The following is a 26,793-nucleotide window of genomic DNA, read 5'->3' as shown; positions in this document are numbered from 1 at the left end:
ATGTTTTGCATTATTAAAGCTATAGATTTGCGGGGATGATATAAATTATGCGCAACCCCACGCTAAAATTCAAACCCTGATTCAGCCCTGGCCAAAAAATACAGCACCTACTGCATACATTCCCGCGGCTATGCTTATTAGTTCACCCTTGCCTTTTGGAGGCCCCTGGTAGTTCGGGGCCCAATGCGATTGCCTACCTTTGCCAAATGGGTAAGCCTGCCCGAGGCTGAGTTGTTTTAACCCATGGTTGGGTCAGATATGGACCAATATTTTAGACAAACTAATACATTCTCAGTTATTTAAAACCAACTGTTTGGTTTGTTCATATCCGACCTAACCATTGGTTGACAACAATTTTTCGACTTCTCCACCAACATTCTCTGAACTTCTTTCAATGTCTTGAAGATTAAGATTTGTCTTGTTAAGAGTTGGCCGGCAGCCATATCACCCTGTAGCCCAAGACTGGTTGCCCACTGGAGCTAAGCAGGGTTGAGCCTGAAAAAATATTACAGAAAATGATATACAGTCTACCGATTTATAAGACATTTGGTGAATAAAAAAGTAATTTATGATTATTAAAACACTAGCTATTTGCTAAAGAATGTGATTCTAATATCTGTCTTTCAGGTAAACACATTGTATGTGTATAGATGTATGTTAATATGTGTGTGCTGATGCTTCTTGCATTATTCAGGAGTGTTGGAGCTGCCAGAGATACCTCTGGAGTGTCAGACCATTATTCACCTGGCTTGCACAGTAACCTTGTGGAGCGCACAGATTTTACTTATTCAAAATGTATGACCTGCATCTGGAATCAAACAAATATGAGACCTTACGGACCCGCCGCAATGATTCAGGGAACTGCTTCAGAATTTACAAAACTGTCCATAAATTTGAATGCCACTGTTTAATTCAAACATGCACCTACATATATTCTGTATTTGCTATTTAGGTAATAATGGTCAGTGTTGGGTAAGTTACTCTGAAAAAGTAATTAATTACTAGTTACTAATTACACATTCAATAGTGTAATTAGATTACTGTACAAATTACTCTCTACAAAAAGTCTTTAAATACTTATTACTAATTACTTTCTATATCTTCTATCAACCTTGATTAGTTAAGTGAGTCAAGGATAGACATAAAACGACTCTCAATTCATTCAAATAAATCATATAAAACTACATAGAGTACAATTATTAACTGACTTGTATAACAAATGTGAGAAAGATACATTAATGCATACATTTTAAAGTTAGATTTTGAATTTTAATGTCAATTCCACTATTGTATACATTACACAGTATTTAATTCAGTTACATCAGAAGTAACTGTAATTTAATTACAGAACAAATAAGAGTAATCTCTTACTTTACTTTTTAAGGTAAAAGTAATTAAATTACAGTAACTAATTACTTAGTAACTAGTTACACCCAACACTGATAATGATCATACATTTTACTTATGAAGCACCTTTCTAGAACCCAAAGTGCAAACAATACAACAAGTACCATAACAATTTTATGATTCATGAGAATGATATTGTTCATAAGTATCCATACGACTATGACTTACAAAGGAATCAGGTGTTCTTAGACACTCAAATGTTGTGCGGAATTGCGTTTCCTGATATTGTAACCATTCATTTTGCCCAGTGTTTTACCACTCAAGCAGGCGCGTTCCGGCGTGTTCACGTGGGAAAGTGACGACACGTGCATACCCTCTATTGTGAGACTGTGAACAGCCTTGCCAACTGTTTTCCTGAATTGATCAAATTCAGTTGAAAGGCACGTTACTGATTCTGTTGTTAACTGGGGACTAAACAAGTAAACATGATCAGACTGTGCACAGTTTGTACACAATTCTTTTTTCCTTGTGTCCTCTGTTGTTACATTATAACCTCAAAACTGATATGAAAGTGGGATATGGAAACACAACGGGACAAGAAAACAGAGAACATAAGTCAAATTAAGCATGACCATGACTGTCGATGATCACTTATGCTGAATGAGTGTAAACACCTGTCTGACCGTATAAGCTGCTGATTCTCAAATTAAATTTAAAAGACTGTAATGACAGAAAGACAAAACAGAAATTACATGTTACAAATAACCTTCTGGCCACCATTAAAAAATCTCCTCTTTCGGTAAATCGTTGATAGATTTAATTTGTTCTAACTATGAAAATTCTAAAAGTTATACTAAAAGAACACTGTTGTCTTGTTCAAATTGAACCAAGATGTATTACTAAGGGTAGTTGACAAATATCGCACATGTGTTTTATGGTGTGACACAGCAAAAATGTAGAAAAAATAACAATGAAGATAAATCTCTCTTATGCTATCTTATATTATAAATATAAATATTAATAATAATATATTATTAACAGTTTGTTTCAAAATGTTTGCTGTCACAGCATAGGACACATGGTAAGGTTTATTTGTCATCTACCATGTGCATTTGTAATTACATTAATCTCATAATGCTGTGCAATTGTTTTGTATACATTTGTCACATTTGTTAAATTTTAGATTAGGGAAACTCTGGGAAGTAAATTGATCAAATGCACCTTTAATTAGCAATATTATGATTTATTTATGATCCTTCGATGCCAGGTTACGGTTACACACTTATTTTTTGTCATGGTCTGTGGACCCCCTGAAATAGCCTTTACCACCCCATATATAAAACGATAAAAACGGTGTCTGTTACGTACATCAATATCAAAATTTAGAATTTGTTTAGTAACTATGCGACTCTAATTTATAACGTTTAGCACATTGAACTTGTCAGATCTTAACTAAAGATTTGTTCTTTTAGAAAACGTGAAGTTTCTGCAAGCTCACGGCGCAGCCTGACTTCAATGCGCTTGCAAATCGTGACTGAATGCAAATGTGACGCAATGGCGTCATAAATATGCTAATTACGCATGTCGTCATTTAGCGACTTACAACAACTTTCCAAGCGTGCTGCGTGCGTTTGTTTGCTACTTTCCGTTGAAACTGATTGGCAATAGTGGACACACGACAGTTTTTATGCATTCCCACTCAGTTAACGTCCATTCAGCTTTTGGTAAGAGCACACAGGCTGAATAAAATGTCAGCTATAACGACGAGGATCAGATTCGCATTATCGAAAGCACACATCAGAGGCGCTGTGTCAAAATAATAAAAAACTGTCTGAGGAGCTCCGATAAGGATCCGTTTTAGATACCGCTGTCGTCATCACCGTGACACCGCGTGATGTCGTTTCTGACCTTATTCTCAGTTTATAAACACCTCAGACATCTCTGTCCGTGTTTCTCCCACTGACCTATTGACCGAGGCCTCTCTCACATAGCAGAGTAAGCGGGTAAAAGCCATGAATATTTTACCAAATGTTGCTGAAAGGGGGCTGACGCAGGTACTGCTGCCTGCATGACATTTTTGCTGCTGTTTTAATTATCTGATTCGTACACGCTGACGGGAGGTAAATGAATTAGTGCTGAGAAGAGCCGAAGGTGATAAGTGCTGTTGATGTCTTCATACTTCATCACGAGATACTAGCAGCCTCAGGTAGGCTGATACAAGCCATACATGTTTTCAGGCGCTTTAATTGGATAATGCTCAGAACGTGACTCGAAATTGTCTTGTTGAGGAAGACATGAGATGTATGGCTGTGAATACAGAACAACCTGTCTGCATCTGAGACATGATACAGGTAAACTTAGAGATCACATCCAGAATACCTAGGAGCGGTTTCCATATTCATGAATCCATTGCTTCTGATGTAAAAAGTTTGTTATTACAAATAAATACATTTTGGGGTGTTTGCTTATTTTAGGGAGTACAGTGGGTGTTCAGACATTTATTAAATTGATAGGGCCTTTGCAAGCATGAGCATGTAGTGATTGTTCTGAATAAACCTGAAGATGACACACACTGACATATCTTCTGCTTTGTTCATTTGGGCCATTGGCCCATGGCTTCTTTTGTTGGCTATAGTCTTCTTCACATTTTGGTCTACTTTCATTTGAATCTGAGCTTTTTAACTTAAAAAATAAAAAAGACTTAAAATAAAATGCATTAAGAAGTTAAGAAAATGCAGAAGGACCAGATAATAACAAATCCCTTGTTTAAACGATCTCAGTCTTCAAAGGAAAACGGTAAAAACAGCAGTGTGTTACTTGAAAAAATATTTATTCAGTATCTGTAACAACATATAAAAATGGCTCACAAATTCATGTGCATTTTGGTGTAGAGCACCATCTAATACAAACATTTTTAATATTAATACATCCATTACAAATAAATTGTGCTGCTATGCTAAATTGGATTACGAAGGAAGGCGTGAGGCTTAGAAGTGCAGTGTGGTTAAGAAAATTGCCAATTTTGAAAGGTCATGATGCCAAAAGGCTAGAAATTATAGTACAATTATATGCTTTTCTGCAACAGCATAAGATGAATTAGAAAGATATATATGAAAAAGATGAAATTGGCATTGGCAATTGTTTAAAAAAAACTGATTTGATTGTTTGTCTGACATTGTGAAAATTAATTGCAAATGAATGAAATTTTCGTGGCAATCAGATGTGCACATTGTATATAAAAAGTCTCTAAAACAGAGACATGTGGTTTTGTATTGTTGTACATGATACTGAATAGCTACTGAATAGCTTGCATGTTTATGAATTTCTACATTCATTAAATAACAGAGAAGTCTTGTTTTCTCAAGTTTTTGTTACTCAGGTTTTGGTATGAATCAGAAATTGACAAAACAGACTCAAAAGAATCTGTCATTTAGATTAGCCCCATTTCATAGTCACATGCTCTATTCCATTCATTTAGCCCAGCGTGCTTTTTGTGTTCTATTTTGCGACGAAAAAGGCGAAAAAATGTGTCTTTTTTCATGAACAGCTTGCGTTGTTGTGGTTGGTCATGGATGCTTTCCACTCGATATTGTCTTTGCTTAAGCTCTTTGTGGGTGTGCACGTGTATGCGTGTCTGTCTGTACTGAAGGTCCAGGTTATCTGTCCATCTGCTCTTCCTCCTCTGGGACTTCTAGAATAATTGGAGAAACAGAAAGCTGCTGAGTGAAGTATTAAAAGATGTTATCTTTAGTTTATTGGCTACATATATTTCATGATGAGTGCTAGGTGGAGAGCAGAGAGCAGGTTAGGACATAAACCCATAGGAAAGATGCAGTGACTTTTAATGAGTGTCAAGAAGTCTGAGAAAACTCAAGTCTGACGCCCATTTCAAATCACAGTATGTGCTCTGGGTGATCCTATTACACCCACACATCCCATAAAACTGTTTGCAAAATGACGCCATCGATGCTTGAGCACCCTCTTCTGGCTGTAAAGAGCGTTGTAGAGAAATTTTTGTCAACATCAGCAGACATTACATTTGTTAACAAATAAAATGTATATAATCCATAATTGGGCAGTTCCAGTGTTATGGTTTTGACGTTTGCAAAAAACAGAAATATTAATAAAATGTTAATATTAACTGAAATATTAATTTATTACCAATACATTGAACCTTCTGTTTATATTGTCCTAAAGCCCTGTTGATAGTCTCCAAACATCAGAAAAACATCTGTCTATACATGTTTTATTTTTAGGATGATGGAAATATACAAAAAAGGACCATTTTTGTAGGATTTCTGTGAATTAAAATGCACAAATCAAAAGCAGTAATACACAACAAATAAAGAAGGGTTGCCTCTTCATAGAACATAAAACAATTATTATATTTTCCCATTTGGTAAAAATATTTTTATGGTGACTTTCCATGGAATTGCCCAGCTCGTATTTTATTAAATGCACAAATGCATTCATATAGAAAAGAAAACACAAGTGGCATTTATATTATATTCATGTTACTCACCTCTTTAGATGTGTGATAGTGTTCTGTGAAATGCTGAGTGTCTTCTATAGTAGTCTGAGCAGTTGATAAACCATCATAACCAGAGTAAGAAGTAAATATACAGGCGTCGACCTAGATGCCTAAAACAGTGAAGAAAAACGGGCATCGTGTAAGTATGTGTTACTCTCAATCCAAAGAATCAAATATCAAATAGGCCTGGGGTTTGGCAGATGGTGATTATTTAATGTGAAAAATTAAATTATAAAACAAAAAACATTATCCATAATCAAAGCAAACCTGACAGAAAAATATGTGATTTATTGAATATTAGATTTATATTTATTTTATGTGTTCAGGTGGCAGTGCACATTTTTTTGGACGACTTAAACAAAACATTTAGTTTCTCTTATGCTCCTCCAACTGTCTAGTCACAATTATATAAGATAATAATTGGATACTGCTGTATGAATGATGAATACATTTATTAGTTCAGATGGATCGTGTGCCTTTGTTCTTCATTGCTCTCTCTACCGCATGTGACTGTTTTATTGTCTACGTTTTTTTTCTTAAAGCAGATGTTACAAATGTCAGGAATTCAGATGGCTAAGTAGAATTCGAGGCTTGTTTAATGAAATGTGCATGTTTGAATAGACCAAGTGCTGTACTGTCGGGTTTGATCAAAGGATGCCGTTCCCTATTTACACATTTCCCCTATAGTGCACAAGCCTTCCTTGAACACAGAGCCATTGTTTAACTTCCCAATACAATGAGGATATGGAGCAGATGGAGCTCTCAAAGGAATCCATATTCTTTAAATAATAGGGGCACCTGTTTACATTCATGTTCATTTGCTGGAGTACTCGGTCAGCAGTGGTGTCTCAGACACAGGCAATGGCATTTCAGTTAGCAGAGTTTTATTGGACATGAATGTTATCCCCTCCACTCTGATATTTTCACAGCATATATCGCTGACATTAAATATAGAGAGCGCTGTTTAATTACGCTGCTATAATTTGAATCTCCATGGAGCATAAGTCCATTTTATGTTAGGATTATGCTTTTGAAATCACTTTAAAAGTTCAGCAGCTCCGGATTTCACGATGCTTGTTTTTTTCCTGGGTTGTTATCATAGGTCAGTGGCATTCTTTGCTTTGCTAAAATGTTTCAAAAGATTTTAAAAAATGATTACTGCGCAGATTTATTGTTTATTTTCTTTCTTTTTAATGACAGGGTTGTGATGTTGAACCTTGTATTCTAAAGTGTTGTGCGGAGAAGTTCTGTCCACCCACACAAATAGTTATCCACACAAATATCTCAAAGAGACAGAGCTTTTGTGTCTCATAAGAGACAACACTCAGGAATTTGTTTTACTTGTTTGACATATGAGCATTTTGAGTATTCAACATGTTTCAAGTTTGCTTAGATTTGATCAACACCAGCACGTGTGATAGAAACAGAAATTCAGGAGATACCCGATTCATAACAGAGAAAGTTGTCTCAGTTGGTTTTACTTCTCGCACACTTTCATCTGTTTCTGTAACGCTGGTGTCTCCTCCAGTGTCTGTCCCTCCTCCCAATAAAAATTTCTCGAGTTCCTCAGTGCTGCCATTGCCTGGTGAGACCATAAAAACACCACAAAGAAAAGTTCTGTTGTATGGACGCAGGTATATAAGTCATATGCATATGATTTACGACTTTATTCCTCTGATTTACTGAGAACTTACTGTATATACATTATCTGAGATACTGTACAAAGTTCATAGGCTACATATGGAAATCTATTACGTGTTTGATAATAATCCCCCCCATAACATGAAGTGACAACATGAAACCGTTAAAAAGACCTACTGAAGAAACTGTACGCGATTGTTGAATTGTCAGAGTACTCCGATGAATCATAGTCAAATTCATAATGGTCACCTGCAAAAACAGAAGAGATTATTAGCTTTATTATTATTAGATTATTGTAACAAAACCGTTATTGGACCCCATTGACTACAATAGTAGGAAAGATTACACTGATAGTCAATCCTACATTCCTACAATCTTCAAAATGTCTTCTTTTGTGTTCAACAGAACAAAGACATTTATAAAGAAATTTTTCCTACTATGGTAGTCAAATGTGGCCAAGAACTGTTTGGTTCATTCTTTCAGATAGCTTTCTCTGTGTTCATCACAACTGTGTTCATCACAACAAAAAATATATACAGATTTGGAACACCTTGAGGGTGAGCAAATGAAGACAGAATTTTCTTTTTGGGTGAAGTGTTCCTTTAATATGAATGATAAAACATTTAATGAATTGCATTATATCAATATTTGCTGAGAAAGGATCACAAATAAAGAAGAAAAGACATATATACATATACACTATATATATATATATACACTCACCTAAAGGATTATTAGGAACACCATACTAATACGGTGTTTGACCCCCTTTCGCCTTCAGAACTGCCTTAATTCTACGTGGCATTGATTCAACAAGGTGCTGAAAGCATTCTTTAGAAATGTTGGCCCATATTGATAGGATAGCATCTTGCAGTTGATGGAGATTTGTGGGATGCACATCCAGGGCACGAAGCTCCCGTTCCACCACATCCCAAAGATGTTCTATCGGGTTGAGATCTGGTGACTGTGGGGGCCATTCTAGTACAGTGAACTCATTGTCATGTTCAAGAAACCAATTTGAAATGATTCGAGCTTTGTGACATGGTGCATTATCCTGCTGGAAGTAGCCATTAGAGGATGGGTACATGGTGGTCATAAAGGGATGGACATGGTCAGAAACAATGCTCAGGTAGGCCGTGGCATTTAAACGATGCCCAATTGGCACTAAGGGGCCTAAAGTGTGCCAAGAAAACATCCCCCACACCATTACACCACCACCACCAGCCTGCACAGTGGTAACAAGGCATGATGGATCCATGTTCTCATTCTGTTTACGCCAAATTCTGACTCTACCATTTGAATGTCTCAACAGAAATCGAGACTCATCAGACCAGGCAACATTTTTCCAGTCTTCAACTGTCCAATTTTGGTGAGCTCGTGCAAATTGTAGCCTCTTTTTCCTATTTGTAGTGGAGATGAGTGGTACCCGGTGGGGTCTTCTGCTGTTGTAGCCCATCTGCCTCAAGGTTGTGCGTGTTGTGGCTTCACAAATGCTTTGCTGCATACCTCGGTTGTAACGAGTGGTTATTTCAGTCAAAGTTGCTCTTCTATCAGCTTGAATCAGTCGGCCCATTCTCCTCTGACCTCTAGCATCAACAAGGCATTTTCGCCCACAGGACTGCCGCATACTGGATGTTTTTCCCTTTTCACACCATTCTTTGTAAACCCTAGAAATGGTTGTGCGTGAAAATCCCAGTAACTGAGCAGATTGTGAAATACTCAGACCGGCCCGTCTGGCACCAACAACCATGCCACGCTCAAAATTGCTTAAATCACCTTTCTTTCCCATTCTGACATTCAGTTTGGAGTTCAGGAGATTGTCTTGACCAGGACCACACCCCTAAATGCATTGAAGCAACTGCCATGTGATTGGTTGATTAGATAATTGCATTAATGAGAAATTGAACAGGTGTTCCTAATAATCCTTTAGGTGAGTGTATATATATATATATATATATATATACTGTATATGTATAGTATATATAAGTATCGAATAATAGAGATAAGTCGGGGGCCACAATTAAATAAGTAACATCTTATTTTGTTATGTGTTGTACTGTTTTAAGACTCAATTTAGCATGTTAAATTGTTCTTAGATAAAAAAATTCTATTACAATATTTCCATTATACCAGTCCAACGGTGAGCATGTTAGCCATCAGTTATGACTTTTCTTCTTTTCACAAACACAATGAACTCTTTGAACTTTATCTGCCGATCTTTACTGCCCGTCACAGCTCAGTCACCTAGCTGAACCAGAGAGGACATTGTTTCCCATTGAAAAGAAACAGTGTCGGTAACTTGAGATCTTTGTATTGCTTCTCACATACTATTGCTATTCGTCAGTTATGTGAGACAGCTAGAGCTATTCACCAGGACACTCTTTCTTTCCATGTATCCTGTCTTCTCATGATGTATGCATGGGATACTATGGGATTACTAGAGAATGAGAGACAACAGTGACATCTGTGTAGTGAGAAGATGCCAAAATGTCTTAAAGGTATTTCGGTAGCAGATATCTTTCACTGAAGTATTTGCACCAAGTTTACTTAGAATTGGCCATTTAATGCCTCAGATTAGAGTTACAGTTTGTCGTTTCATGCAATAACATCTGTTCGTAACTGTTCTTTTTATGAAGAAATTTAATTATGTCTGAAATGCATTCCTGCTTTAGGGAAACACATGAGACAGTGCTTCGTAATATCTAATGAGACAAGACTAACAGGCCACCTGAGACATGAAGCATCAGCCGGAGATGACAGCATGACTAAATAGCGTGGCTGGTAGCCTGGTACTGTAAAAAATATCAGTCTCTAGATGATTCTTGGATCATATGGAAATCTTCTAAAGCAGGTCTCTGTGTTTATAAGACTTGCAGCCTCTGGAGGCACACGGGGCTCTGAAGTGCTGACCCTCCTCGAGAGCTTAGTTTTAAAGTACAGGATGGGAATTGACCCTGTGATTCTACTTCCCCAGGCTGAACAAATAGTCTGTCAGGCCTTTCCTTTTTAAATCCAACTCATTTATACAGCTGTTTTAGTAAGATCAGTTTGATTCACTTTTGAGGGGATTTGAAGGATATCATGGCTGGGAATTGAATGTACTATAAGACGCTCACCTCGCATGCCTCAGGCTTATCTGGGTTTGTCTGACTCCATTACCTTTGAAGCTTTTAGACAGATAAATATCATATGTCCAAATAGAACAGGATACGGAATATGTCTGTCTGATTTACAACCATGTAGACAATATGTGATAGGGTACAGGTCTACACCCAAAAGATATCAGTTCATATTACGTCTGCTTTAATCTACTGCCTAACATCTCCTTTTTTTCAAAACCTGTATATGACTCTTTCTTCTGTGGAACACCAAAAAAAGATATTTTGAGAAAAGTCTCAGTGGTTTTGTGTCCATACAGTGGAAGTCAATGGAGGCCAGTGTTGTTTGGTTACCAACATTCTTCAAAATATCTTCTTTTGTGTTCTGCAGAACAAAGAAAGACATACAGGTTTGGACAGAGGTGTAAAGAGTACCTGAAAACCATACTTAAATAAAAGTACAGATACCTTGCAGAGAAAATGACTCCATTACAAGTTACAAGTCACCAATTCCAAAACGACTTCAGTAAAAGTCTTAGAGTATCTGATTTTAACAGTACTTGAGTATTTTACTCATACTGAATGTAGGCTCAAAGCAGCACTAGTCCTCAACACTTAAGAGACATGTCAGTGAAAAACAAGAAACAGTTGATTTGTGAGGAGAGCAATCGCATTTATTTTCTTAAATCATAATAAGACTGAACAGCTCAAAATTGCAACAAATCATGGTTGACACCATAACCTACGTCATTACAAACACCCAAGTCTCATTTAAACTCAAGTGCTCATAAGTAAGCCAACATTCTTCAAAAAGGTGTCTTCAATATAACAGATAAATAAAATAATGTTAAGTAAAATTAAAAAGTCAAATCATTTTTGCACTGGACATGCTGGTTTGGGCCTCATGGCCAGCTGCAGTCATGTCCTCATTTCACATACACTGTTAGCCCTTACCTGCCATTTCTACAGTAATACATTGGCAACAGTGTTGCCAGCTAGTTACTGTAGGTGTTTTACAGTAAACTACTGCAATGGCTGTTTGAAGATACAGATGTAAATAACAGATGAACACAATAAATCTGTCAAGATTTCACCAGAGGAGAATTAAACACAAACATCAATAACATCTTCACATATTACAGACACCACTTTCACTTTATTTCTGTCATCTGTGTAAGATCTCATTGAGATTTAACTCTAGTTCATAGTGGTTCAATTGTGTTTTAAGTCACCATTATGGCGATCAGTGTTTGCTTTGGTTGGACTCTTTGACTTTCTTGTAACTTTAAAATGTACACTTATACAATAACACTGAAAGGGACTTTACAGGAACCGCAACTTTATGTTTGCTTAGTAACTGAAGATACATCTGAAAGAATTCAATCATTAAATAATAATAATAATATAGCATTAAAGATTTATTAAGATATGTTTGGTAAAGTGATTACATGTTACAATGGAAAGATCTCTGTCAGAAAATCTTTCTTTGCAATTGAGACACAGTTAGACACTTGACATACAAACCTCATCAATGGTGACAAACAATCATGAATGAGTTTTGTACTATGTACCCAGCATGCATTGCAGCATGACGCTGTTCAGTTGATTGTCACCATTGTTGAGATTCATACGTGGATTGTTCATTTCTCTGTGTCCGACTCATTCTATAGGTTAATATTTTGTCTATATAGTGTGAGAGCACTTTTGAAAATTGAAATACTATACATTCTTTTTACTGGTTTACATCACTTCATGGCAATAGTCCCACCACATGGTCAAATTTTGAGCAAACATGTTTAGAGCACATTTAGGAAGAGTTAGTTTTAAAAATAAGAGCTTTTGTAGATGTGTGACCTACAGTAACTAGCTGGCAACAGTGTTGCCAATATATTACTGTAGAAATAGCGTGTAAGGGCTAACCATGTATAAACCGCCAGCGATTGACTTCTACCTGATACTGCACTCATATTCATATAAAGAAGCCATGTTGACAAGTTTTTGTAAGTTATGGCAAAATCCACAAGATTGTAGTACCTTCATTGCCCTGTAAATGGCAATATTAATTATAAGATAGGTGCCATGCAAAATGTAATGTGTAATTGCATTAGTCTAAATGTAGTGGAGTAAAGAGTACATATACTTGTTCAAAAATGTAGTTAAGTAGAGAGTAAAAGTTGCTAATATCTTTAATACTCAGTACAACTACAAAGTAGCCAAAAAGATACTTAAGTAAAGTAACTAAGTACATTTACTCCAATACTTTACACCACTGGGTTTGGAAAGACATGAGGTTCATTACATTATTTTAAAAAATCATTTTGGGGGAACATTCCCTTTGAATAGAATAAAAACTCAAATGGTTTGCTACACTTGCTTTTAGCCTATGGCCAGTAGGCTACCATTAGGTCGTTAAACCTTTTCCCAGCCCTCCCTCACTTTATCATTTAAATCACCCTTGAAATAGCAGGCAATGAAAAGAAATATCCCATACTTTCTAATGTCGTGTTTTCCATGACGCTCTCAATGTTTTTGATGGGTTTTTCAAACAATCACACACCAATATGCAATCATACGTCTTTGGAAACTGTTGCCTTGTCAAAGCTAATTATCTGTAAGCAGTCAAACTTTCCCTTCGTCTGAGATTTGTGGGAAACGGGGCAGAGTTAATACCTGGATCAACACCAATAAACAAGTGGTATCATAAACACACAGGCCTAAATGCTGTTAGCTGACAGTGGGATGCCGGGCCAGATCTGCGGTTTGTCTCTTGAGTAAGTGATGAGTTTGTTTATTTAAAATACATCATCACTAGTACAAATCTTTCACTTATAAAGTCCCATCTAATGAGAGAATACAGCAATTGGGTCTCATGTGCTACAACGTTTCACAAAGGGCTCTTATCCAAACACTGTTGTGACCATTTAATCAGATAATTTTGCCAAATAAAGAAACAAAAATAACTGTTTCTGTCGGCGAGGGGTGAGCATGCTGCAGGGTTTTTAGGGTGAAGGTATTCACACGCCCTGTTGAATATCCTTTAGTGAGGAAAGTTAATAGAGCTGTGCTGCAGATGCATGCAATGGTTCTTGCCATGCATCCAATTATATGGCTTTTATACGTCTCACATGTTCTCCCACTGTCAGTACTACTAAGATGTATGTGGATGTGAACAACATTCGACGTGTCTAGAGGTCAACATATTATTTGGCCTTTGTCCAAATTCTTGCACTCATTATAAACTGTAAAAATCAATCTGGTCACACCAGTCACATACAGCAACCCAATGTCCTCTAAAGTGTTCTAAGTGATCCTGTCGATCTTGGCATCTTTAGGGTCATGATCTGCAATTGAGCTACATGGACAGTGAGGAAAATGTAATAAAAAAGATTGAACTATGTTAGCTGGCAACAAACCTTAAAGGGATTGTTCACCCAAAATGAAAATTATGTAGTCATTTACTCACCCTTCTATCTTTATCAACCGAACAACGATGGTACCCATTCACTTCTATTGTATGGACACAAAACCAATTCAAGTCAATGGGTTACTAACATTCTTCGAAATATCTTCTTTTGTGTTTTGCGGAAGAAAGAAAATCATACAGGTTTGAAATGCCAAGAAGTTGAATAAATGATTTAGGTGAACTGTCCCTTTAAAACATTTTAAACTCTTAAGTGTGCTTTTAAACTTAGATTGACATTTCATAACGTTTGCTGTAAAACACTGGGATTGGGAAATTTAGTCGGGCGGAACATGACCCCTCAGCTCCCACCAAGAGTAACCACAGAGTTACCACCATCAGTCATTCAAAACCCCCTAAACTTGTGATTTCAAGATGTTATCCTAAACAAATGTCAAAACAAGCATGAACACTTACAATAATATCCTAAAGGTAAAACATCACTCCCATAATGATTTTGGCCAACTTTTCCGCTTATCACTTTTCCCAAGGCTGACGGTGAAGTCAGTCCAAGAGAAAGACCATAACACATGTTACTCATCTCATCTGCTTTATTTATTCCCGCTTTTTTTGCAGTGATTAAGTCATAAAGTCACCAGGCTCCTGGCACAGTCTGTCATACTACTGGGCACATTCCCAGTATAGACTGCCAAGTGTTCAATCTTAACGCATTACAGCATAAACTCTCTATGTGCTGAAAGCTAACATTAAATTGGGACATTTATATTCACTAACAGCAGTTCTGGCATTTACAAAGTTTGACTGTCAATAATATTAGTATAGATGTTAAATCTATACTGTAAAAGTTAAAGCGGCCCTAACACACGCGGTTTCTGCCAATCTCATATTCATCTTGAGTACCTATAGAGTAGTATTGCATACTTCCTATCTTCGAAAAGTATTTAGTTTGATCACATTTATAAAAGATAGATACAGCTGAAGTAGTATTTCCGAAAGCATCCGGCGCGTGCAGGGGGGAGGGGTAGGCTGAACTAAAGCACATTGCCAATCAGTTTCACTCACCACATGCGGTTCATGTCCGGCATCTTTTAGCGCTGGGACGGCTCCATATATCAATTTCAGACGATCTCCAAATCCAGCGTTATATCCACCGTTTATATAACATTCATCACCCAAATGCAGTGAACAAACAAACACCTGAACTTGGCGAACGTATGCTGTCTCTCTCCTGCACACAAGTGAAAGTGACGTCTGCGCATGCTCCTTCTCCTGCTCTCCTTGCTGCCGCGTGCTTTTCCGGGAGAATTGTCCAATAAGGGACTAAGAAAAATTGTTACATAACAGTTTTATATGTTCGAAAAAAAACTTTCCGAAACCTGTACGATCACTGGGGGAGTGTGTCGAGCACAGAAATACAACGCAATACACCCAAGTCGTTTTTTGACAAGTTGACCATGTTAAGCATGAGAAGACAGCACGTTTAACATTGTAAAGAAGTCAGAATGCATGACACATCGTTGCAGCACCCCTTTAACATATTAAAACATTTAGCAGATGCTTTTTCCAAACCAACTTTCAAAATAACATATTGTTATTATTAATGCACACTTCCACAATGAAGTCATGGATGCTGTGCATGTCTGTCACTTCCTCAACACAAAAGACCCGATTCCTGCTTGTTTCTGTTGTTAGTCAATACAGTAGACCAAACAAGAGAAGGAAGCGAGAGCTGCGATCATGAGCTCTTTACAAACATGTAGACAGAAAACAGCTGTGCAGGGAACACAGTGGGATTGCATTGCTCTCGAGATTATTATAACCCCCTGGAGCCGTCTGTCATGCCGGAGAGTGTCTACTGCACTGCCGGAGTGTTAAAAAATTCAATAAAGATGCACTGGCTTTTGTATCGCTTTCCTGGGAATTTCCAAACTGACATGTTATCCTAAAAAAGTTAACTAATAAGCAGGATTACTCCATTAAAGGGATAGTTCACCCAAAAATATAAATTCTGTCATCATTTACTAAGCCTCTTTTCATTTCAATCCTGTTGGACTTTCTTCTGCAGAACTCAAAAAAAGATATTTGGAAGAATGTTGCTGTACCCATTGACTTGCATTGGTTTTGTGTCCATACAATAAGATAAATGGGTACCTCCGTTGTTCGGTTACCAACGTTCTTCAAAATATCTTGTTTTGTGTTCTGCAGAAGAAAGAAAGTCATACATGTTTGAAATGACAAGAGAGTGAGTAAATGATGACAAGATTGTTATTTTAAAGTAGAAGTTTTGCTTTTTCCTTTTGATAACATATCTTAATATTTTTGCGCACATGATAAGCAACATATCAGTAGAAAACACATTCTCTGACAGTTGCCAAGTGTCCTAGTAGTTATCTGACAAGTAGTTACTTGCTATAACAAGATATTATTTATAACTTATCTATAACAAGATATGATCATTTGCCTGAGGTCGCAGTTGCCTGGCTTAAGTTGCACCCGCATCTTAGCAGATAAAAATCAAAACCAGATGCCCCCAGCACTTACCTTCCCTGTCAGGGGGTCTCAGCATGGCTCACAAACACGTGTTTGTGTGTAAACACTCATTAAGCACGACAAGACTGCACATTACAACAACACAATTTTTCAAAACTTTTTTTACAATTCTCTCCAGGAATGTGTCTCTCTCTCTACCCTGATTTGAACTTTTCGCCACTTCTGCTTTCATTCCAAACATTCACGCACAACAACTTCTCATTAAAGTAATAATCAGTCTAGCAGCTTTAGGTCTCTCTCTCGCACACACGCTCAAACACTCACCCAAGCACAGCGGCAGCAGTAGGAGAGCGCCTGCCAAGCACGCTGATATGGTCGCACAGGGGTGAGGTATCCTTGCCATGTTGTCCCGAACGTGCTGTTGTGTGTATGTGCAGCCTCCACGCTGTGCCTCTGAATGACTGCGGCGTGTGAGTGTGTGTGAAGGGAGGAAACAGCTAAGAGAAGGGGTGGGAGGAAGGAGAAAGAGGGGGTGGGAACTCCCATGTTTTAGATAACCCATTCATCTGTAAACTAGCACCTCCTTTAAATAATACAGCTGTCTCAAGCCAGAGAGTGGATTGAGGGGAGATCTACTAATTCATGAAATTATTTAAAAAATGAAAACTGTTTTGCAGATAAAGATGATGAGGTCACCCAGGTCTTGAGATGTGGGTCGTAGGGCCCACTGTGAGGTCAGCGAACCGTTTCGTAGGTCAGCAGATCTGAACGTCATCCAGACAGCTGTGTGACAGCGGTATTGTGTCTGCCGATTGTCGACTGATCTTGATAAAAGATAGATGCTGATGCCTGCTGTGCGCTCAGTTGTTGGAAACGAGGTTTCAAAGTCAGATGGATTAAAGTTCACCCAAAAATGACAATTCTGTCATGAATTACTCTCTAGTTGTCCCAAACCTGTATACATTTCTTTGTTTGGTTGAACACAAAGAAAGATATTTGGACGAATGATTGTAACCAAACAGTTCTTGCACCCCATTGATAGTAGGAAAAATTGGTAGTCAAAAGTGCTTTTTGCAGCTAGTTTGCTGTCCTACACTCTTCAAAAGATCTTCTTTTGTGTTCAACAGAACAAATAAAATATAAAGCACTTTCCTACTATGGGAGTCAATGGGGTCCAAGAACTGTTTGGTTAAAGGCATTCTTCCAAATATCTTTCTCGGTGTTCATCAGAACAAAGACATTTATACAGATTTAGAACAACTCGAAGGTGAGTAAATGATGATAGAATTTTTATTTTGGGGGGAACTATTCCTTTAACAAAAGCATTTAATGTGTGGTCCATGAAGATTTTTACAAAAATCTGAACATGTCAAGCCCTCACCCTCAGTACTACGGTATTACCATGTGGAGAGGGGCTATAAAAGTAACATTTTACAAGCATGGACACTATATGTTGTGGTTTTATTTTCACTTAAAGTATTTCATACATCTTTATGTAAAAAAGGAAGCCCGACTAAATATCTTTGCATGCTGGTCCCACAGCACTCTGCTGTGCCAAGTGCCAGATGTTTTTGAGTTCTGGAGCGTGTAGGCAGGGGGGCTTTGACCAGCCCATCCTTTCTACTCAGCAGGCGCTAAAGGAGAGTCTCAAGGTATAGAGATGGACATCAACGGCAGGAAAGGGCCAAAGCGCAGGGGGTGTTTGTTGGCGGAGTACTTAAATGAATGAATATTCTTCCCCTTTCTTTCCTGTCTTGCAGCACTGACGAGGCTTTTTTGCCGGTTCTCACTCTGAGTCATTGGGACTTGGCCCTGAACCCTCTTCATAACCCTCAGCTGTGTGAATTGGATTGTGGGACCGTGTGGGTGAGCTGTGCATGATATGTGAGACAAGGCAAACAGTTGAGATCTATTTTCTTGCTTTAAAGCAGACCTAGCCCTTGTCTCGTGTGTGACAGTATCAGGCTGTGCCCACGGGCTGCGGACACGCCTTTGAATTATGCTGAAATCTGAGATGAGTCTCTTTGAGAAGAATGTAAAACTTTGTAGTGACTGTAAGGACACATCAGTGACGGTCTGGGTCATTTAGTGGAAAAGGGGCATGTGACTCACGTATAATGTGCAAGGCACAAATTCATATGCATTATTGCACCTCTGTGCGAAGTGAAAAAAGATCCATTTAAGATCTAAGTGTACTTAACTGTGCTATTTTGTGACACCATAAATAGAAGTACAAAAAAACTATTTTTTTGTATATTAAGTACAAAATTAATGTGTGAAAATAAAGCACTTTAACTGCAGGATGGCATTGTACTTAAAGTGTACTTGGTGCACTTTTTATTTTAAGAGTTGTTAAGATATTTGAGTTTTTTTCCTAGTATGGTCAACCAGCAAACAAGATTACAGACTGTTTAAAAAGCAAGTCGAGCCACACAAAGTAAAATGGGCACAGTTTTTGAACTTGTAGATTTTGGTCTACATACACAATCTTGGTCTCTTTTGAAAATAGATACTTTGAAACTTTTAAATTAATCAAATACAGAAAGTGTTGGAAAGCCTTGAATATTTATTTATATATTTTATTGTTATGTGTGAATTAGCAAAGATGTTTTTCCTGTGTGTTTTTATTGCTCTTAGGGTATGAAAGACAACTTTATACAAATATTGTTTACATTTCATTTTTCACTTGAGTGGCATAATGGCAACTATGCCATAAAATCCATGCATATGCAAAAATGGCTTTTTGAATAGCCTAGTTGTCCACTATAGTAACCTATATGCATGAACACGATCAGTGACCAGCAAATATTTGCACAAAAATGATTAGGAAATAAAGAAAAAGGCCAGTTGTATATAACAAGTATTGCACAGTTAAAGGTCCGGTTAAACACGCAGTTTCTTCCAATCTCATATTAATCTTAAATACCTATACAGTAATATTGCATACTTCGTATCTTCGAAGAGTTTTTAGTTTGATCACATTTATAAAAGATAGATACAGCTGTATGATTATTTACGAAAACAGACGACCTCATGGGGGTGTGCAGGGGGGAGGAACTAAATCACGAGCACACAATACATCATCGCATTATCCCTGCATAACTGTTGATTCACTATAAGTTTGTGTTGTTTACATTATGCACGTACGCGCCGATTACCAACAAAACACAGACATATGACTTCGTTTCACTTACCGGGTGCGGTTTATGTGCGGTATCTTTTAGCGCTGGGACCGCTCCATCTATCAGTTTCAAACAATCTGCAGATCCAGCGTTATAGCCACCGTTTATATAACATCCATCACTGATGCTGTGAACAAACAAACAAACACACCTCAACTTCTCTCACTATCACAAGAGTAACGAGCTGCAGCTGCAGGCCCACAGCGCAGCCACTCTTGATGGTAGCGGCCTGGTCTTCCTATCACTCATCGGACACGTAGGCGGACTATTTCTTTAGCCACCACAGTACGGAATGCATTAAAAGAAAAAAGAATTCATCTAGAATTTTGGAAATGGGAATTTAGGGAATTCCTTATGAAATGCATTACTTGTAACATTTGTGAAATATATGTTTGCAGTCATGATGAACTTGTTTTGATGGATACATGAAATAGCACATTTTAGCTCTGCAGGTGTAAGCCAAGCATTTAGCAGAACTGCTGTTGGATATTAATGTCTTGTTTCACAGGCACTGTAAACATAATCTACTGTAAATGACTGTGCTTCTTTATTTACATGTGAGCGGGATGTTAGCTACACTCCCACTGATATCTCAGCGTGGGCAGCTGGACCAGCGCATCAAATGGGACGTGTGTGGACGTGAGAACAGAAAGAAGATGAGTCTCGGGGGTCGCAGGGGACCCCTAGGGGAGCAGGGATGGATCTGCTGCTCTGGCTGTGAGGTCCCACAATGGACAAGCCAGCGGGAGAAAACATTTGTGAGTGTTTAGCAAAAAAGCATTTGCATGGAATCTGGGCTCTTATCCAGAAGCTTTTTTCCATGCACGCTGCAAGGTGAAGAGTGAAGAATTCTGCATCATGAACTGCTTAACTGTGAAGTGATTATCTTTAATAGTTAGAGATTAAGTCGGACCGCAGTATTATTGGCAGCAAGGTAGCAATTATTAGTAATAAAAGTTAAATGTATTATAGCATGTTTTTTGCATTAGTGGACAGGTAAAATAGACTCACATATCGTCGCTGTCAGTCTTAAAGCGTGTATCTCCAAAACACTTTACAAGATATCAATAAAAGATAGAGACACAAGATTTCAGTCTAACAGTGACAATATAATACAATTAAATGACTAAAACATGCCCACAGTCCAGTATGAAAGAATTTTTGTAAACTGTTCCTTTAAAATATGCCCAATAACTAAAATTCTGTCATGTCTTACTCACCCTCATGTAATTCCAGACTTTCTGTCTTCCGTGGAACAAGATAATTTTTTAAATGTTGATGTTGGCTTTTATTCGTACTATGAAAGTGAATAAGGCTGTCAGTCACTATCTGCATAACATCTCAACGGAAGAAAGTCATACGGGCTGTGGGGAAAACAAGGGTGAGTACATGATGTCAGAAAGAAAGAAAAAAAAAATCTTTTTTTTATGCTCTTTTAATATCAAAATGGTCGTAAAGAACAAGTGTGAATTTGTACATTTCCATGATGTGAATCACAAGGCCCAAAACATGTAATCAGATAACACGGAGTAAAAACATGGCCAGTATTTTGTCCAAAATCCATTATTTTTAAAGCAACGCTTCCCTAAAGACAAGAATAAATTTCAGCGTGAGAGCAAGAAACTGTTTACACTCTACCTTCATCGACAGATAGCTCACTTAATGCTGGCAAGGGGAGATTTTCTCAAGTGATATGAGTCTTTTTGTTACATAGCAGATATACTGGAAAGCCACCATACAGCGCTCACTTAATGCTGGCAAGGGGAGATTTTCTCAAGTGATATGAGTCTTTTTGTTACATAGCAGATATACTGGAAAGCCACCATACAGCACAAGGGGAGGATGCTGTTGACACAGCTGGTGCCAACTAAATATTTTTTGCTATGAAATATCTGTTGTGTAGATCATAGAGCATAATTGTAATACTTTTGCATTTTTTGTTTTTGTTATCCTTATAGCAAGAAGTGGACTGCATCGGCTAAACTTCCATTTAAATTATATAGGCTACTGTCATTATGTATAGTCGCTGTTTTGAGAGTTAACAGTTCGGTATGAATATTTGTTGTGAAGTGCCTATTGAGGCATTTAAAATATTTTCCATGTCTTAATCTGATTTAAAGAGATGCAGTTTTCGTTCTCTAATCCCACCCACGGTGTCACAGAGAGGTATAAGGAAAAGGTACATGGGATGGAGGCCAAGCCAATTGGGGTACTTGCAAGGTCTCTGGTTGCCATCGTTTCTTTGCTGGAAACATGTGCAAGAAATGAGCTCACTAAGAAAAACGATCAGGGACTACAACACAGGCAAAACTGATTGACAGTTTGCTGTAAATCCACACGACTATAAAATCCACATATGTAGGTTAAATTTGCAGGAATAATGACTCCCTTAACAGTACAGTTAGCAGACAACCATGATATAAAAACAGGAAGGTGCAATGTTGATATACGAGTCAATATTTGTCCACAAAGTAAGTTATTAGAAAATATGAAATATGATTGTGTGTGTGTTAGATTGTTGTTGTTTTATGTGTCTTTGTAAAATCCCACGTGTGGTTTAATTGTAATACTTTTCAAATGTAACAAAGATATACATGTTCATCTGTGTTCTCAATTACTTCTTGGTCAGTACATCAATTATTCTTTGAATGAATTTACATCTTCTGTGTGAATTGAGATACACAAAATATATAGCCAAAGCATATTTATAGTCCTCCAGGGAAACAAGTTCGGTACTTTTTAAACATGACCATATTTAAACATGTTTGGTGGGAACCAACCTGCAACTATTCAGACAACATATAGAGGACTGATTAAACGTTTCCATGGACCGTCTCACAAATGTGTTAACTTACTAAGCTTCAACATTTATGGAGTAGTTGGTTCTCCTGTATTTCAGCATGTGTAGAAAAGGCTACAATGAATGAGTCCCAAGTCATCATTCTCCTGGTCCCCACAGGAGAAGTTATAGAGCTGTGGCCCTGACCTCGAGTACAGCATTCAGGTCTTTTGTAAATCAGTCATGGATTATAGTTAGAATGGCCATCCTGAGAAGCCTAAGAAAACAGAGGGATTCTTTTGGGCTGATTTGTATGTGACCTCAACATTACACTCCCTGGGTAAAGGAGCTCTGGGTGATCACATTGAAGATCGTTGTGTGTCCACTGGTGCCTTCATTGTTTCCTAATTATTTCCTAATGGTGGGAAGGTTTTTAAAAGGTTTTTTTGGAGTTGGAATGCAGTAAAGAATGGATGTAGATTATAGGGGGATGGGGGGAAATGAACCGGGGCTTCAAACTAAGCTTAGTCACTTAAAAGATCATTTATCTCCTTCGCAAATATCTCAGTTCATCTATTGAGTACTTCCTCGTAAATGGGACCAAATGGTCATTAATAATAGTCTGTATCTGTTCATTTTTGCTCTGTGTCACGGCTTCTGTGCCAAAAGCTTCAAGGCAAATGGAGTAAATAGAAGGAGCCTTGTGTGATTAAGAATTTTTAATTACATCATCTGATTTGACTCATCCATTTGACCATAAGACATGTTTTATATTGATTTCCTGTTTTTTCCAAAGTGCACAAATGGTAACCATTTAGTTTTAAGTTTCTGTGGTTTTTGCTAATGAAAAAAACATTTTTCAATGTCACAAACCTGTAAACAAGAAACTAGAAGAGCAAACTTCAGTTTCATTTGCTTTATGCATTTGGCAGACACTTTATTCCAAAACACTTTACAGGGCATTTAAGGTAGCCTATACGTTTTCTCAGTAGGCAAACTGTATTTATAACCACGCTCTGACACCTTGAAGCAAACACATACACACATTTGATTTTACACGTAGTGTTGCTCTGTGATATACAAACAAAAATAAACCTTTCAATGAACAGTGTTCAAAGACTTTCAGAACCAGTGTTGGGTAAGTTACTCTGAAAAAGTAATTAATTACTAGTTACTAATTACACATTTGATAATGTAATTAGATTACTGTACAAGTTACTCTCTTCAAAAAGTAGTTATTTACTTATTACTAATTACTTTCTATATCCTACATCAACCTTGATGAGTTAAGTGATTCAAGGATAGACATGAAACGGCTCTTTTAATTCATTCAAATAAATAATATAAAACTACATAAAGTATTATTATTAATTACAAATGTGAGAATTATACATTAAAGCACGGATTTTAAAGTTAGACTTTGAATTTTTATGTAAATTCCTCTTCTGCACACACAAATATTACACAAAGTATTTAGTTTAATTACATCAGAAGTAACTAATTAAATTACAGAAAAAATAAGAGTAATCCCTTACTTTACTTTTTCAAGGGAAAAGTAATTAAATTACAGTAACTAATTATTTAGTAACTAGTTACACCCAACACTGTTCAGAACACATAAAAAATCTAATATTAAAGGCGCGCTGGACTAAACTGCTTCATGTCGGAAAATAATCATCTGAAAAAAGATTTCTAAGCCGTCAAACTCGAATAGTTGTTTACCAAAAAGCATATTGCATTCGACATTACTAAAGCTTTTAGTACCTCTTATGAAATGTGTTATTCAGTGGTTTATTAGTCTCGTGATAATGACAGCAATCTTAAACGGATAGTTCATCCAAAAATGAAAATTCTGTCAACATGTACTCACCCTCTTGTCATTTAAAACATGTATGACTTTCTTACTTTCAAAAGAATATATTTTGAAGAATGTTGTTATCCAAACAGCGACGGCACCCATTGACTTGCACTGGTTTTGTGTCTATACAATAGAAGTGAATAGGTGCTGCCGCCACTGTTAGGTTACCAACTTTTTTCAAAAAGTCTTCTTTTGTGTTCTGCAGAAGAAAGAAAGTCGTAGGCCTACAAGTTTAAAATAACAAAAGTGTGAGTAAATGATGACAGAATTTTCATGTTTGGGGGAACTATCGCTTCAAGTCTCTGTTTTCATTAAGTGCTCTTTTGTCAAGCTTCCAATTTTCCTGCATGTGATTTACAGAACGTTGTCCTGAAGACTGAAGCATTTTTCCAGGATTTGGTATACATTTTCCAAACCACTACAATTCTTCTAAATTCCCACAAAGCCCTGGCTGATTCACTTGACCTTGTACATGTGGGCTGGCAGATAAACCTGGAGTCAATTAAATATCTATCACACCCCTCCTTCTAATTCTTAACCAACTCCAGAACTTCGTGCTATTGTTTCTCTTGCTTGTTAACACTGCGCTATTTGTGTTTTGAATATACAATTTCAAGTAATTCAAAGATAATATTTGCTTAATGTAATCTGGTTTTCACTAAATAATATGTATTTAATGTATATTTAAATTCATAAGTTTAATGACAATAAGTAGTGCATGTGCATTTCTGTTCTTCAATAGCCCTTACAATATTATGGCCTAAAATGATGGCCTTTATAGTCTCTCGGGCACATCTTTTGTGTCTGGCAATGTATTTCTCATATCACTCCCATATTAAACGCTTGTTAAGGATTCCCAAGGTAGTCTGATGGCCGTTGGCTCATTGTCTTCTTTGCATGAGAATACACTTGTGTGTTTCTCCCATTATTCATTCCTGAATGTGAAATCCTCTCCCCCATCTGTCTATACCTCAGTAGGCCACCACACATTCAGAAGACAAAAGGGTGCCGGAAACATTGAGAAGACTTGACAATGGCTCTTAATCAAGGTCAGGCAAGAGAAGCTCTGGGGTTCAAGCACAATGAATATATCCAGCATTGATTTACATGATCATTTAATAGAAGCAACAGTTTTAGTTTTTTTAATTAATTAATAATGTGTATTCATATTAAATTGGAAGCGTGTCCTTTTTTTGTGTACAAGTAGGCTACAATGTTTGTGGAAAGCTCTAGTGCGCCATCTAGCGATCGCTTCTTGAGCTCGCAAGTTACACAAGCAGTCATAACCAGTCTCAACTAGTTTTGGTCGTGCACGTGTCTTTTCTGCCATCTAGTGTACAAATCGTGAATTTTGGTTTGGCGTACGTCTCCTCCACTTCGAATGTGTATTTTTATATAATATTTGGCTAGTGCTGTAATAAATAATAGTATGAGGGTCCGTTTACTACAAAACCAAATGCAATGCAATTCTGAGCTGCATCTTACTCGCGCACACTTTTCAAGAGTATTTCCTGTTTCCTGTATCCTTATATGTGCTTCAACCCAACATCTAATTACACTAGGCATCCCATGAGATCTATATCTGTATGTTGCACGCAAGGGTACGATAGTGGAATATCTTATTCACTGGACATCTGTGCTGTCACATGATATACAGCATATCTATCAACCTGATACATTGGGTCTGCTTCCCCCACTGTTCTGTAAATACGTATAGTGTGGTATTCTCCATACCTCTTCGGGCTAATAAATAAATAATTAATGTAGTTCGTTCTAACGAATGTTTAACACAAAAGCTTATTCACTTCTTTGGCAGCCTCCATAAATCAGCTTAGGAGATCTGTTGTGGTGTCCATTCCATTTCAGGGTCAGTATGCCATGTACCCCTAGTGGTCACCTTGAGGTACTGCTCTAATGCACAATGCTGGAGGCGTTCATTTTATGACAGGACTTATTTTTTATATAAGTGAGCGGGCATTACATTTTTATCGATTTTTAAAGAAAGTTTTGGATGTACTTAGTGATTAGTAATAATCAACAAAATAAAGGTAGAATAAGAATATATTTGCCAATATGGGACCAGGCCTTTGTGAGTTCAGCGATCAACACTTTACAAGGGACAGATGGCTTGGCATACTTGCAGTATATTACACAAAGTATTTAGTTTAATTACATCAGAAGTAACTAATGCTCACTTAATGCTGGCAAGGGGAGATTTTCTCAAGTGATATGAGTCTTTTTGTTACATAGCAGATATACTGGAAAGCCACCATACAGCACAAGGGGAGGATGCTGTTGACACAGCTGGTGCCAACTAAATATTTTTTGCTATGAAATATCTGTTGTGTAGATCATAGAGCATAATTGTAATACTTTTGCATTTTTTGTTTTTGTTATCCTTATAGCAAGAAGTGGACTGCATCGGCTAAACTTCCATTTAAATTAT

The 26,793-nt window shown here is 37.3% G+C and overlaps 1 protein-coding gene across 1 annotated transcript; it reads right to left on the bottom strand.

Annotated features, from left to right (window-relative positions):
* Nucleotides 1–4,169: 4,169 nt before the first annotated feature.
* On the bottom strand, nucleotides 4,170–16,988 carry si:ch211-191i18.2 (uncharacterized protein LOC564095 homolog). The gene is made up of 5 exons (XM_057353959.1): nucleotides 16,853–16,988; nucleotides 7,697–7,768; nucleotides 7,321–7,460; nucleotides 5,870–5,988; nucleotides 4,170–5,038 (listed from the first exon to the last, which is right to left on the bottom strand). The coding sequence occupies exons 1-4, from the start codon at nucleotides 16,929–16,931 to the stop codon at nucleotides 5,914–5,916; spliced, it is 366 nt and encodes a 121-aa protein (XP_057209942.1). The 5' UTR covers nucleotides 16,932–16,988; the 3' UTR covers nucleotides 4,170–5,038; nucleotides 5,870–5,913.
* Between the last annotated feature and the right edge of the window lie 9,805 nt (nucleotides 16,989–26,793).

This window comes from Triplophysa rosa, linkage group LG16 (assembly GCF_024868665.1).
Source record: "Triplophysa rosa linkage group LG16, Trosa_1v2, whole genome shotgun sequence".
NCBI classification, from domain to species: domain Eukaryota; kingdom Metazoa; phylum Chordata; class Actinopteri; order Cypriniformes; family Nemacheilidae; genus Triplophysa; species Triplophysa rosa.
The sequence above is the reverse complement of the archived record's forward strand: the minus strand, read 5'-3'. Positions and strand labels throughout refer to the sequence as shown.

What these genes read in the sequence shown, in the direction of transcription:
- si:ch211-191i18.2 (XM_057353959.1), bottom strand. Translation starts at nt 16,931, where the DNA reads ATGGCAAGGATACCTCACCCCTGTGCGACCATATCAGCGTGCTTGGCA. An exon ending in ACTGCTGCCGCTGTGCTTGG is followed by an intron (nt 7,769 to 16,852) that starts GTGAGTGTTTGA and finishes CTGTTTTTGCAG; the next exon opens with GTGACCATTATGAATTTGAC. An exon ending in CTTTCTCTGTTATGAATCGG is followed by an intron (nt 5,989 to 7,320) that starts GTATCTCCTGAA and finishes TCACTGTTTTAG; the next exon opens with GCATCTAGGTCGACGCCTGT.